The sequence below is a fragment of the Xenopus laevis genome, chromosome 1L, assembly GCF_017654675.1.
Source record: "Xenopus laevis strain J_2021 chromosome 1L, Xenopus_laevis_v10.1, whole genome shotgun sequence".
NCBI classification, from domain to species: Eukaryota; Metazoa; Chordata; class Amphibia; order Anura; family Pipidae; genus Xenopus; species Xenopus laevis.
The window spans coordinates 90734477-90747014 of record NC_054371.1 but is presented as its reverse complement, the minus strand read 5'-3'; the positions used below and the strand labels follow the sequence as shown (position 1 = coordinate 90747014).

Here is a 12538-nt window from a genome sequence, read left to right as displayed (position 1 = left end):
GAGGGGAGGATGGTGGGGACCCGATTATCTATGGGGAATATGGATTTGCTCCAGTTAATCTTAAGGTTTGATAATTCTCCAAAATTGTTCCACTGTGTTATTTAGTATCCATGGTGCAGAACCAAAATAAAAAAAAAAAAAAGTTATCCGTCCAAATATTTATGGACCAAACTGTATTTGATATTACGTAGTTGACTGCACTGCATTCAATCGTTTACCATGAAGACATCTACAGCAATCACATTTGGATGTATAAAAATTAAAGTACTCAGAAAATTGTTCTCACTTTTATTACAAACTTCATTGACATCAAATTTGAATGCACTGATCACTTCACAAGCACAAATAATGTGGTAAACTTAAAAAGAATATTGCTGAACATAAAACCCTTTCCATACAGATGGCGAAATGCCATAAAAAAAATTCCACTTCCTATTTACAGCAAGACACTTTGTGCCTTGGTTATTTATAGTCCTCTCATAAGGATAATGTGATGGTGCTCTCAGCATTGCTGCGCGACGTTCTTCTCTTCCAACCATCTCCACCTGGAACAAAGAAAAGGGAACCTTTAATTCTCAATCAGTGTTATCCATTTCAGAAGTCCATATTTCTATAAAGTAAAAATCATATGCACATTATGTGTGTAAAACCTAAAACTGTTATGATTGATATATCTCTGAAGCTGTAACCTCAGCATTGGTTAAGTCTGTAAACTTTATAAAGTTTTTTGGCCTGTGCATAGGATTTTTTTCCATTTTAAATTTTTACAAGACATTTCACCCCTCATTTTAACAAGTTCTTGTTTGTCTGTAGATTTTTAGCTATAAAGAAAAGAAATAAGCATTAAATCCTATAAACGCACAATTAAGAAATACCATTAAATCGAAGAGCAAAAAAAGATTAAGCTGTTAAGGCATCTAATTTTTTTTTTTAAACTCCTGTAAAAAAACAATTTATCAAAACGTTAACAAAAAAGGACTCCAAAAGATTAAAAAAGCCAAAGCCTGTAGTTGTTTTTCCCAGTTTAATTTTTACGCTGGTACATGGAAGTTGGAAGAGACCATACCACAGGACAGCGGTTTCTGGTGTATGCCTTGCGCTCTGCCCACAACGTGCGACCCCAGAGATAGACGTGGACAGGGTGACACACGGCCTGCAATGAAGTTCCCGCTGGCGGGTACAAACAAGGTATAATGTCAGAGTTAGAAGACAACATTCTTCTTTACCTTAAGTTGTACCCATTTCAGTACTTTACCTGTTACTTTAAAAAAAAAAAACTTTAATTTAATCCTTAGGTCACCTGGCATAAAAAGACCAGAAGACCAAATTTAAAAATTCTTGAGCATTTAAAAAAGGAGAAAAAACATTTAAGGCCGTGTTTTTAACTCTAAGCGCTAGACATTAATGCAAAACAGCTTTAAACACAAATGCTGATTGTTAAGTTAATAAATTCAGTCGACACCGTTTAAATTCTTTATTAAAGCTTAACGTAAAAAAAAAAACCCCACACATCAGCATTTCATCAGTAACTACATAGAATACCCACCTTAGTTTTAATGTCATTGCATTAGTAAGGCTGGTAGTTGTTTTGATGGTTTCCTCCACCTCTTGCTTTGCCGTATGTGCTTTGTTGCCCTAAAAAAAAAAAAAAAAAAAAAAAAAAAAAAAAGGATTTAAAATATTTAAAGGGCACAAGCCAAACTAGCAATATCAATAAGCAGAACACTAAATGCAAACTATAATTTGCAGCAACAATAATTCATATTACACTTAATCCAATGTTTGCCAAATGCAAATAAATGTATATGGATACCTAAATTTGATGTTAGTACCAAGAAGCTGCAAGGGGTCTTGCTTTTCTTCAATATAAAATTGCCATCTTACCACTATTGCTTATTAAAATTTAAGCACATTTTTCTAGCGTTTCTTTCCAAATAAGCCAGAAACAGTTCCCCCATGTAGATACAAATTGAAAATGTACCTGAATGTAAACTATGAAAGCTTTTGCAGAAAACTTACCACTATATTCAGTATATCCTGGGTTATATCCATAGCTGTACCCAGAGTAATCATAACCACTATAGCTGTTATAGTCTTGATCACCATAGGAACCATTGTTTCCATATCCGCCATAGTTTTGATCATAGTAGTTGTTGTAGCCTTGATTCCAACCTTGACCTAAAAAAGGTACCCAAACAGCATGAATACACCCAAGTTTGCTACAATTTGAAGCAGCTTCAAAGATTGTTAAAAATGGAGTTTTAATTAAATTGTATTTCTCTGTTCAGTGGTCCAAAGATGTAGAAGTTATTTCTCTTATAGTTCATAATATAATTGGATTAAAGTACCCCTTGAATATTAATTCAGAGTGATCTAACACTTTTTCCCCAGAGCATATGATACCCACCTCTGCCTCTTCCTCTGGTACCACCCCTTCCAGTGACTGCTCCTCTTCCTCCCCTCTGCTGCTTCTGTTGTTGTTGTCTGTAGACTTCTTTGGGCTGTGCAGCTTTTATTTCACACTGAAAAGATTTTTTTTTTTATTATTATTTTGAAGTTTCTTTGAAAATCAAACACAGGCAACAGGAAAAATCTGGCAAATCGTACCTTTCCTGTACCAATTTGGTGGAACCGGCTTTCCAAAAGCTTCTTTACTGGTTCTTCACCTGTGTAGGTGACAAAACAAAAGCCTCTCCTTTCGTTTGTTTTTGTGTCAATTGGCAGTTCAATATTTTCAATCTGCGTGGGAACAAAACAATTTAGCTACATTCTACACAGAACAGTTTAAATTATATAAGTTTTTCTAGTATTGTCACTGTCCAATAGTTAGAATATATTTTACAAGAATAAGCAACTACTCATAATTCCATAACATACACATTTGTAGTTTTGATTGCACGTGGCGATGAAGACATACATCATAGGAATATAACTTTTAGAGTACAAGGAAAGGACAATACAGAAATGATGCCACCCAGTATAGTAAATCACTAATGCTTCCCCGGAATTGTTCCCCTGTTCAGATAGTTACACTGGTCCAGCAAACAAATGCTGAATGTTAATTTTTAATAAATTTAGTTGACACCTTTCCTGTAGTTTCTCAAAGGCTCCACTGCACCTTTCTAAGTTTGTACAGTCTCAGTATAGCAAGATCAGTGTTACTATAAGCTGCAAATGTGCAGTGCTGGAAGCCTGAAGAAGCCACAAGGGAGCCTTAGAAAATGCAGCACCTGGTAAATGAATGGCCAAATCAATTAAGTTTGAATGAATCTTTTTTTTTTTTTAAAAAAAAAAAAAAAAAAAAAATACTGAAATACCATTATAAGGATCTCTCTAATAATAATGGATTCCACACATTGAAATGAACAGCTAACCCCTGGGTCAGTTTTGAGGTGATTGACCCTGGTACCTTTATTCCTCCTGCTTTCTTGTGAATATGTGCACCACTCACTATGGAAAGCAGAAGGACCAAGTTCCAGAATCCATCACCTGACCTTGATAGAGAGGAAAAAAAATAAAAGCCAGGGAGGGGATTACCATCTCTCACCAATAAATACAGTATTACTTGGCAGTCTAGAAGTGGACCTGCCCAACAATAAGAACAAATTGCAAATCCTAAATGTACATAGCCCACAAAGTGATCTAAAAGTAAACTGTATACTTACTTCTCCAAATCCACCAAAATACTGCTTGATCTGCTCCTCTGTTGTTTCAGGACTGAGTCCACCAACAAAGACTTTCTTGGGGGGCTCTTTGCCTTTCAGTGCCTTAGCTCTTTTTGGATCAATAAGCTTGCCATCTAGTTTATGCTCGTTTGTTTCAAGAACCTTAATAAAAGTATTAAAATGAAAATACCTTTAGTTTACTTGATTTAGAGCTCAGCCAATACACTCCCATACAGGCAAATTACTCACTTTGTCAACGCTCACAGCATCTTTGAAGAGAACAAAGCCGAATCCTCTTGATCGCCCAGTCACGGGGTCAGTTTTGATTGTGCAATCCAACACCTCCCCAAACCGAGACAGATACTCGGTTAGGTCTTTCTTGCTTGTATCCCAACTAAGGCCTCCAATGAACATTTTACTGCGCATGAAAACAACAATGTATTAGACTCCATACACATGACGACGAAGCAAACGCAAAATCTGCAAATTAGAGCACTGCGGCTAGTCATACTACAGTTCTGAATATCAAGTCGCTGGAATAGGAACGCAAAATTCTCTACTACGCATCAGTGCACATTTTATCGGGAGCGAGCGTTAGCTTCATGGTGACGTCACGACCCATACCATTGGGCGATACATTACTTCCCCGCCCCAGGTATCTCATTGGTTGGCGATGACGATTTCCCTAATCCGCAGCAGGGAATGGGCGAAGGCCTTCCAAATATATAGCGCAGCTTTGATATTCTCGCGAGAATAGATAAACCTTATTTTGGTATGGGGCGGGGAGAAAAATGACGAAAACAGTTCGCTAGTAGGGAGCTAAACCTACGCCTAAAGATACCGCCCAAACTACCGTCACTAACCTAAATTCACGACAAAGCCACTGCCAACGTTAAGAAAATTAGTCTAAGCGTTCCTTTCGGCCTTCTTCGAGCTATTCATATCACACGAATCGAAATTTGGAGGACTACACCTAATAATCAGCGCATACTTACCCTTCATCCTGTTGGTTTTTGCTGGCATTGATCTTTGACCCTTCATTGAAGTCTGGAGCTGCACCGAATCCGGCCATGGTTACAATCTAATCTGATTGAAAAGTACACTATCCTTAATGGCGCACAGCCGTAGCTAAGGTGGTGGAAAAAGATCACCGGTTTGCCCACCCTCTCCTTATATACAAAGGGAAACAACCAATGGATTTCGCTCGTTTTTGTGTCGTCATAGTTCTTTGCTGTATTTTTATTGGCGAAAAGCGAAGGGGCGTGGTTGTGCTGCGTTCGTTGGCCGGATGTCTGTTATGCGGGTATTCCACCCCGTAAAATGTAGATCTGGACACACACAATAGAGTCACATGGCGGTTTCAGAATATGGCGCCGTGTAGTCGTGTACAAAATGGCTGTGCTTGAGAAAAAAAGGCCTTACCTGCCTATGCTGTCGATTCTTTCTCCCAAGTGTTGATGAGAGCAGATGTGGAACGTTTTTTCAGGCTGCACATTTGAGCAGGGTCTGACTTGAACGTCACACTAAATCGGCAACGCAGGGGAAATTGGTGCCGTGCCGAGATGGCTCTATTTTCCGTTTCGGCGCCAGTTACAACTATCCTGCTAGTTATTAAGGGCACCACTACCCCAATCACGTTTGTCAAGGTGAAACATAAATCGCTGTCCGATTCCCAGCATAATGGCTTGGTTTTGGTGCACGTTGCTGTATTTTATAAACGGAAGTAAACTATAAATCAAAATATGGCATTTGCTTCTAGCAAATTTATCCAGCGACGAGTAAGAGCATCTGGTGTACTATACAAATGCAGATTTGTTTCTATAAACTTGAAATTTGCCAGTATTTTGTTCCAATAAAAGAGGCTAAACATAATTGCAATGTAGTGCTGATGAGATTTCACAATTTGTTCAGATTTAAAGGGTAATGAATTCTGGATGATGTGTCCATGCATGTGATTCTAGAGTGTGTTTATTATTTAAATGGTGGGATTTGATTATTGAATATTTTATGTCCAATCCTTCTCCAGCGGTACATGGTACCTCAGGAACTTGTTATGACTCAAGATTGTGAAAACTGAGAAGCGTGCGTATGCCTTATACAAGGGGTGACTGATTTTGTCCCTTTTCCCCAATTCTTAACCTAATTGGCCTTCAGTCTGAGCCCTACTGCCACCACTCTTAAAAGGGAACTATCACAAAAATGTAAATGTATTATATGTTTCATTATACTGAAATAAGAAACCTTCTAAATACAATCAATTAAATATTCTGCATAGTTTCTGAAATAATATGAATCTTATATTAAATTTTCATTTGCCAATAGTTTCCCTTTAAATCCCCCCCCCCCTAGGAGAGCCAGCCGTACAGTTTGGGAACAATTGGTTTAAGGTTTTGGGTGGCAACATATACAGGGTTCTATTATCTGAAAAGCTTGGGACCTGTGGTTTTGCAGATAAGGTATGGTGATCCAAGTAACAGAAAGACCTACTACTAAAAAAAAATTGAAATTAAAACAAAAGGATTTTTTTTGCCATCAATATGGGTGTATGTTTCTTAGTTACAATCAAGTTCATGTTACTGTTTTATTTTTTTTCAGAGAAAAAGGCAATCATACAAAATATATTTTTTTGCATACAATGGGTACAATGAGAGATGGGCTTGCCGTATTTTTGAGTTTTATGGAGAATGGGTTTGCAGATAATGATCCCTTTTCATGAAAGGGTAATTTATTTCATACATTTTTTTGGGGGGATTAATGTGCTTTCTGCAGTTTGGAATGTAAAGGGCACCTGTTGGGTAAAAATAGTACAGTAGTTTTTTAAAAAAAATAAATGCCCCCTGCCAGCGCTAGGCTATCCGCACCGGGAGGGAGCACCCTGCTCAGGCAGCCATGTCCGGACACTCGCATGCGCATAACGAAAAGCTGCCATCAATTGCTCATTATGCACGTGATGTCGCATGCGCATTATGTGCATGCAAGTGGCACAACATGGCTGCTCGCACTGTGTGCTCCTTCTCGGTGTGGGCAGCCTAGTGCTGGTCAGTGATTCCTTAATCAAATGTCAGACTACATTTCTCTTCTTATTGTTATAATTAAAATGTTTATTGTAACAAAACATTGATTTTATTTTGTTTTACAAACACAAAATAAAATTACTATAATTGTCTATTCCTTTGGGGAGTCTGAAAACACAAAGCTTTATTTATTAAATTATACAGTGTAGAAAATGATTCCTGTGTGTGAAGTCCCTGCATCTATTCTCAGCAGACTTTTTTTCTCTAAATGTTATATTCACTCCTGACTTGAACTCTTCCAAGCTTAAAATAGCCAGAAGGCATTTCCATGGAAACCTCGGAAAGGAACAAATAGGTCAGTAGAAAGGATCACTTGATATTACATGATTTCCACTAACATTCAAGAAAAAAAGAAATAAAAATGCTTGACTAGTAAAATATAAATCAAACATTTACATCAGTAAAGTATTTGAATATTTTAACGGTACTGATTAATCCACATTGTTGTACCTTTTCTTACTAGTGCGTATGCAAGGCCTCTTTTGTTGTATTTCCCACTGGTGTATGTTGCTAGTGAATTCATCCTGGAACAATAACTCTGCATATGAACAGTGCATAAATTAAGGTCTGCTTAGCACTTTACAGATCAATAACAGTGCCTCACTGTGGGGGTTGGGGTGTAACGTAAAAGAGTGCTGCAGTGGAAGAGAAAACAGAAAAAGATAGGCTGAGACAAAAATATAAATCGATCACTTAAAAAGAATCAACTAACAGAAAGAGAGAGGGAGTAAAATCACAGTTGCAGGACAAGCAAAATTATATGGAGGTTCTAATGTAACGTGGAGCGCCATGCCTTGAGGTTTCAAAAAACCATTCAACAAACAAAAGGCTAATAGAATTCAGGGTTTTTTGACTGCTACAGCCATTGGGTGCAAAACAAAGGTAATTAAGATACATTCTCTGTCTAACACTGCCATGCTATAGTTTATGATATGAAACGTGTACCGGTGACAAGCAGACCTCTGAAATGCTTATGTGACCTGATATCCTGGGGATGATACTTTTTCATTTTTAAGGCCTACAGAGTTCAAAGAAGACAAGTCCTGATGCCTAACCAGAGCTCAAGACTGTCATGGCGAAGAACATGCAACAAAGACACTTTTGGTGGTTGTTTGGCACTGTGGGCTACACATCCTGGCAGCTGCAACCCTAAAGATGTGCTTTTTGGGGAAAGTGCCATTATTATTATTTCTGTGCTATGCAAGAAACCATCAAGGCAATGTAAAGTAAGAAACCATGAGAGATACCCTAACAACTTTAAGTCCAAGATAGATCATTAGTCAAAGAGGGTTTGACTGTGCAGTTTGTATTAGTTTGAGTGTACATTTTGTTTTCAGATTGCTCCTTATTTAAGCGCTGTACTGCTATGGCAGAATGCAGCCCTTTTCCCAATATTTTTAATGAACTGGATTTCAGTTTGAAGAAAAACAATTACCATTTAAAACAAAATTAAATAATTTTAAAACTATTGTTTTTTATTGCATTCAAAACTAACAGGTACGGGCACATTTACTTAGCTTGAGTGAAGGAAGGATTAGAATAAAAAATACTTCGAATTTCGAAGTATTTTTTTGGCTACTTCGAGCATCGAATTGGCTACTTTGACCTTCGACTACGAATCGAACAATTCGAGCTAAAAATCATTCGAATATTGGATAGTCGAAGTACTGTCTCTTTAAAAAAAACTTTGACCACCTATTTCACCACCTAAAACCTATCGATCGGGAAGGTTGGATTTTTACCCGACCGACCCGTCGGAGCCGATTGGCGCATCTTAATTTGATCGTTCGGCCATACGGCCGAACGCTCAAATTACCCCCGATATAGCCACGCAGTTTAGTGGCATATCGGGGAAAGATCCACTCGTTTGGCGATGTCGCCAAACAAGCGGATCTTTGAGTCTATGGCCACCTTAACACTTATCTCTTTGAGCACTGGCAAGAGATGGAATGCTAAGAGGATATCACCCAGCGTCAAAAACATGTTGGTCATTGCATAATAAGTACAATTCAATGTCAATGTAGGGATCATTTATAAGGGAACTGGCACACAGGGAGATTTGTTGCTGCGTTTAAATCTGTGGTATTGCTGGCGACAAACCTCACAATAATGCTTTCCCACCAGTAGTAAAGTAAATTGACAATAGGAAAACACGCTTGGTTTCCTGAAGTTGCCTGAAGATTCCCTTCAGTGTACTAGTACCCTAATAGTAGCTTGTAACTACATGTGTATAAAATCCATATGCATATTATTGCTATTTGTAGTGCTCTGCATATTAAAGTATTACTGTTACTTTGGTTAAATAAACATAACTACTGTAGAAGGTAAAAGGAATGCATATAAGCTGTTAAGTATGTCTACTTTGTGTCAGCTGGAAAGACCTACTGGTAAATAAATCACTAGAGAGATTATTATATGATCCACTTATACATTTATGCATAGTTAGTTATCATATCACCCCTTAAGCGCCTCTTCACCAGTGTGAACAACCCCAACTTGGCCAATCTTTCCTCATAGCTAAGATTTCCCATACCTTTTATCAGCTTAGTTGCCCTTTTCTGCACCCTCTTTAATTCAATGTCCTGTTTGAGCACTGGAGACCAAAACTGTACAGCACATTCTAGATGGGGCCTTACCTTTCAAAATAAGTAATCTGTTCTATTTACTCTAATTTGGTGCCTATTTTCATTAATTTGTTCATAGGACTGCTTTGAAACATATACCGGTAAGAGCTCATTTACAAAGTGCTACTGCAATTGCGGTCACACAACTTTTGCTGCAGTCATTGAATGACTCGTCACCAGGGTCATATATACCACATAGGCACTCATGGGCCTGTGCCTAGGGTGGCAGCTTTAAAGGAGAAGCAAAGGTTAAAATTAAGTAAGCTTTATCAGAAAGGTCTATATAAATACACCAGTAAAAACTCAAAGTAACGCTGATCTAAGTCCTCTGTCAAAAGGAAACACAACATGTATTTCCTTCTATTGTGTACACATGGGCTTCTGTATCAGACTTCCTGTTTTCAGCATAAACCTCCAGGGCTAGGGCTTGAGCATGCTCAGTTTGATCCTTGCCCCCTCCCTCCTTCCCTCCTGCTGTAAGATGAGCTATGAACGAGCAGGGAGAGACTTGGGCAGGAAGTGATGTCACAGCAAGCTAATATGGCAGCTGCTATTCTCAACAAACAGAGAGAGCTTCTAGAGCTGTTTACTCAGATATGGTAAAGCATTCTACAGAATAAATATAGTGTTCTAGCTTGAACTATTGTGGCTAATCTATTGGCAATAAACTGCCTCTGTAGCTTTCCTTCATCTTTAAGGGGCTGGCCCTCAGATGCCTATATGGTAAATACACTTTTCAAATGTTTCCATCAAATTGGTGGGGGCAGTGTCCTCCAGCATCATGTGCTGATGGGTGTGACGGTTTCTCTAAATATTGTATAATAATACAATAATCTAAAACCTTAAGTAATAATTGTTAGGCATCATATAATTTTATGGAAATTTGCACTGCCCTCATTGATAAACACAATAGGCCTATAGTGATACTGACACTAAAAAACTACTCTTTAAAATATTAATGTACCTTAAAAGTTACATGTAGGCCACGTTGCCTAAACGGAAAAGTATAGGTAATTTTTAATTTTAATTTTGCATTCCAAGCAAGTGAATTGCATTTGCTATTGAAAACATCTGCCTGTTTACATTTTAGCAAAGACCAGCTCATTTTCTCAACAGACTTTAGGGAGAACCAGAAAAAAGAAAGGGATAAACAAATACTGCTTTTGGTTGCAATTGCATTTACTAAGCTCCTTAAAACCACTGAGTTTTTAATTATGTTTTAATTAATAATTACATTTCAATTAATGTAAATATTAATTAACATATACATTAATTATTAATTTCTTAATATATTAATTGATGTAATTCACTAACATTTTAATTAATTTTAAATCTTTCATTACAGATAAAGTTTTGGGGAGGAGATACCCTTTCATATTAAGCATTTTATTAAATCTTTATATGTTTTGATAAATACATTCCATGTTTATAAGGCAGAGAAAGACTCCCACCTTGATGGATTTGTGCCCATTCCTTCTGCACTTTCTGACAATGAAACAGAAAACATGATCCAGGCAGTGGTGGATAATGCTTGCTGACAGATGTCCCTGGACCGAGAGACCACTGCTCTTAAACAGCTGCAGGGTCACGTGTGGAGGTCAACCTATATTACTGGACAGCTTAAGGGCGAGTAAGTATGATATATGTGGTTTAATGCTTCTGTGCAAATCTTATTCCAAATGCATTCACTTTTTAAGGGCAGTATTCAAGGGGAATGGTTGTAAACTATAGATAAAGATCTAAGCTATAAAAGTTGTCTGCCAAACTGTCCTTCACTATAGTGTAGAATTGTATTGCATGTGTTGGTCTACAATGGGCAGATTTTCAGACACATCTTTGGACATAAAACATAAACATAAAACCATTCTGTCACCAAGATTCACTTGTTTCTCTGCAAAAAATAGTATATTTGCTTAATTTAAAAGGGATACCCAAGTATACAATTTTCTTTTCTTTGGGTCATTAAAGAAAATGTACTTTCAAGCCACTTTCCAGTATATATTAAATAAAAAAGTAAAGTAAAATGATTTTAAAATTATTTGTAAATGATTCACATTGTTCAATCCTTGGTGTTTCTAGAATTCAAGAGGTCACCACTAAAATAAAGCTCATGTTTTTAAAGTGTATAATGGCTGAAATGTGGTGAAATATCTTTGCAAAGTTGGAGACATTGACTGTCAGACTAATGTAGATATTTTGATGCTCTCCAGGTAAAATTAATTTTCCCTAATTAAGTAATATATGTTTTCTTTAGACATGATGGGGGGTTATTTATCAAAGGTCGAGTTGTTTTTTTCCTCCTTTTTGGGGCTAGTTTTCAGTAAAAACTGGGATATTTGGGTTAAAAAAAAAACTTGCATTTTTCTGATTTTCTTTAAAAAAAACAACAGAATTTTTCAAAATGTATTATACCCCAAAGGTGGAAATAGCTTGAATCCGAAAATACTCCAGCAAAACCTGTCGATGTCAAGTAGAAGTCAATCTGCAGGCCGAACCCTTGCAAAAGTTTTTACTGCGGCAGTAAAAACTTTTGCAAGGGTTCGCCCTGCAGATACAAGCCTCGTGTGCCAGTGTGTTCTTTTCTTGTACCAGTTACCGGGAGGTTACCGTATCCTCCATCCATTGAGCACCGAGCTAATCTTTATAGCTGCATAACGGGTGTGCGAGAGTCTACTTCACTTCAAGTAGAAGTCAATAACAGTGGTTAGCCTTCATGATGTTTGTTGGTTTTTTTCCGTGGGTGGGTTTTGCTCAAAAACTCAATTAATTAGAGTGATTCTAGGTTTTTTCACTCCATATTCACTGATTCATGCTTTTTCCATTCAAGTTTTTTCATAAATAAGAAAACATTTGAGTTATGAGTTTATTTGAGGTATAAAAACTTTATAAACCTGACAAACAATAATCCCTGATATGTGTGTTTGCAACCGATTATATTGGTACAGGTATAGGATCCGTTATCTGGAAACCCAATATCCAGAAAGCTCAGAATTACGGTTCGGTCTCCCATAGATTCCATGTTATTAAAATAATCCAAATAATCCAAATTTTTGTAAAAATGATTTCCTTTTCCTCTTTAATAATTTAATTTGTTTTTGATCCTCACTAAGATATAATTAATCCTTATTTGAAGCAAAATCAGCCTATCGGGTTTATTTAATGTTTACGTGATTTT

General features: G+C 37.1%; 1 protein-coding gene and 1 long non-coding RNA gene across 3 annotated transcripts; one reads left to right on the top strand and one right to left on the bottom strand.

The window, feature by feature from the left end:
* Positions 1-274: 274 nt before the first annotated feature.
* On the bottom strand, positions 275-5696 carry hnrnpdl.L (heterogeneous nuclear ribonucleoprotein D like L homeolog). 2 transcript variants are annotated; one of them, XR_001935422.2, is made up of 9 exons: positions 4661-5696; positions 3915-4083; positions 3666-3827; positions 2608-2739; positions 2408-2522; positions 2020-2178; positions 1547-1635; positions 1067-1170; positions 276-545 (listed from the first exon to the last, which is right to left on the bottom strand). XR_001935422.2 is itself a non-coding variant. In NM_001086140.1 (8 exon segments), coding segments are annotated over 7 exon segments (882 nt in total). In that variant the 5' UTR covers positions 4738-4812; the 3' UTR covers positions 275-545; positions 1547-1567.
* A 134-nt stretch (positions 5697-5830) lies between these two features.
* On the top strand, positions 5831-11487 carry LOC121403662. The gene is made up of 2 exons (XR_005967425.1): positions 5831-7621; positions 10797-11487. It is a non-coding gene; the product is annotated as an uncharacterized LOC121403662 (long non-coding RNA).
* Positions 11488-12538: the final 1051 nt, after the last annotated feature.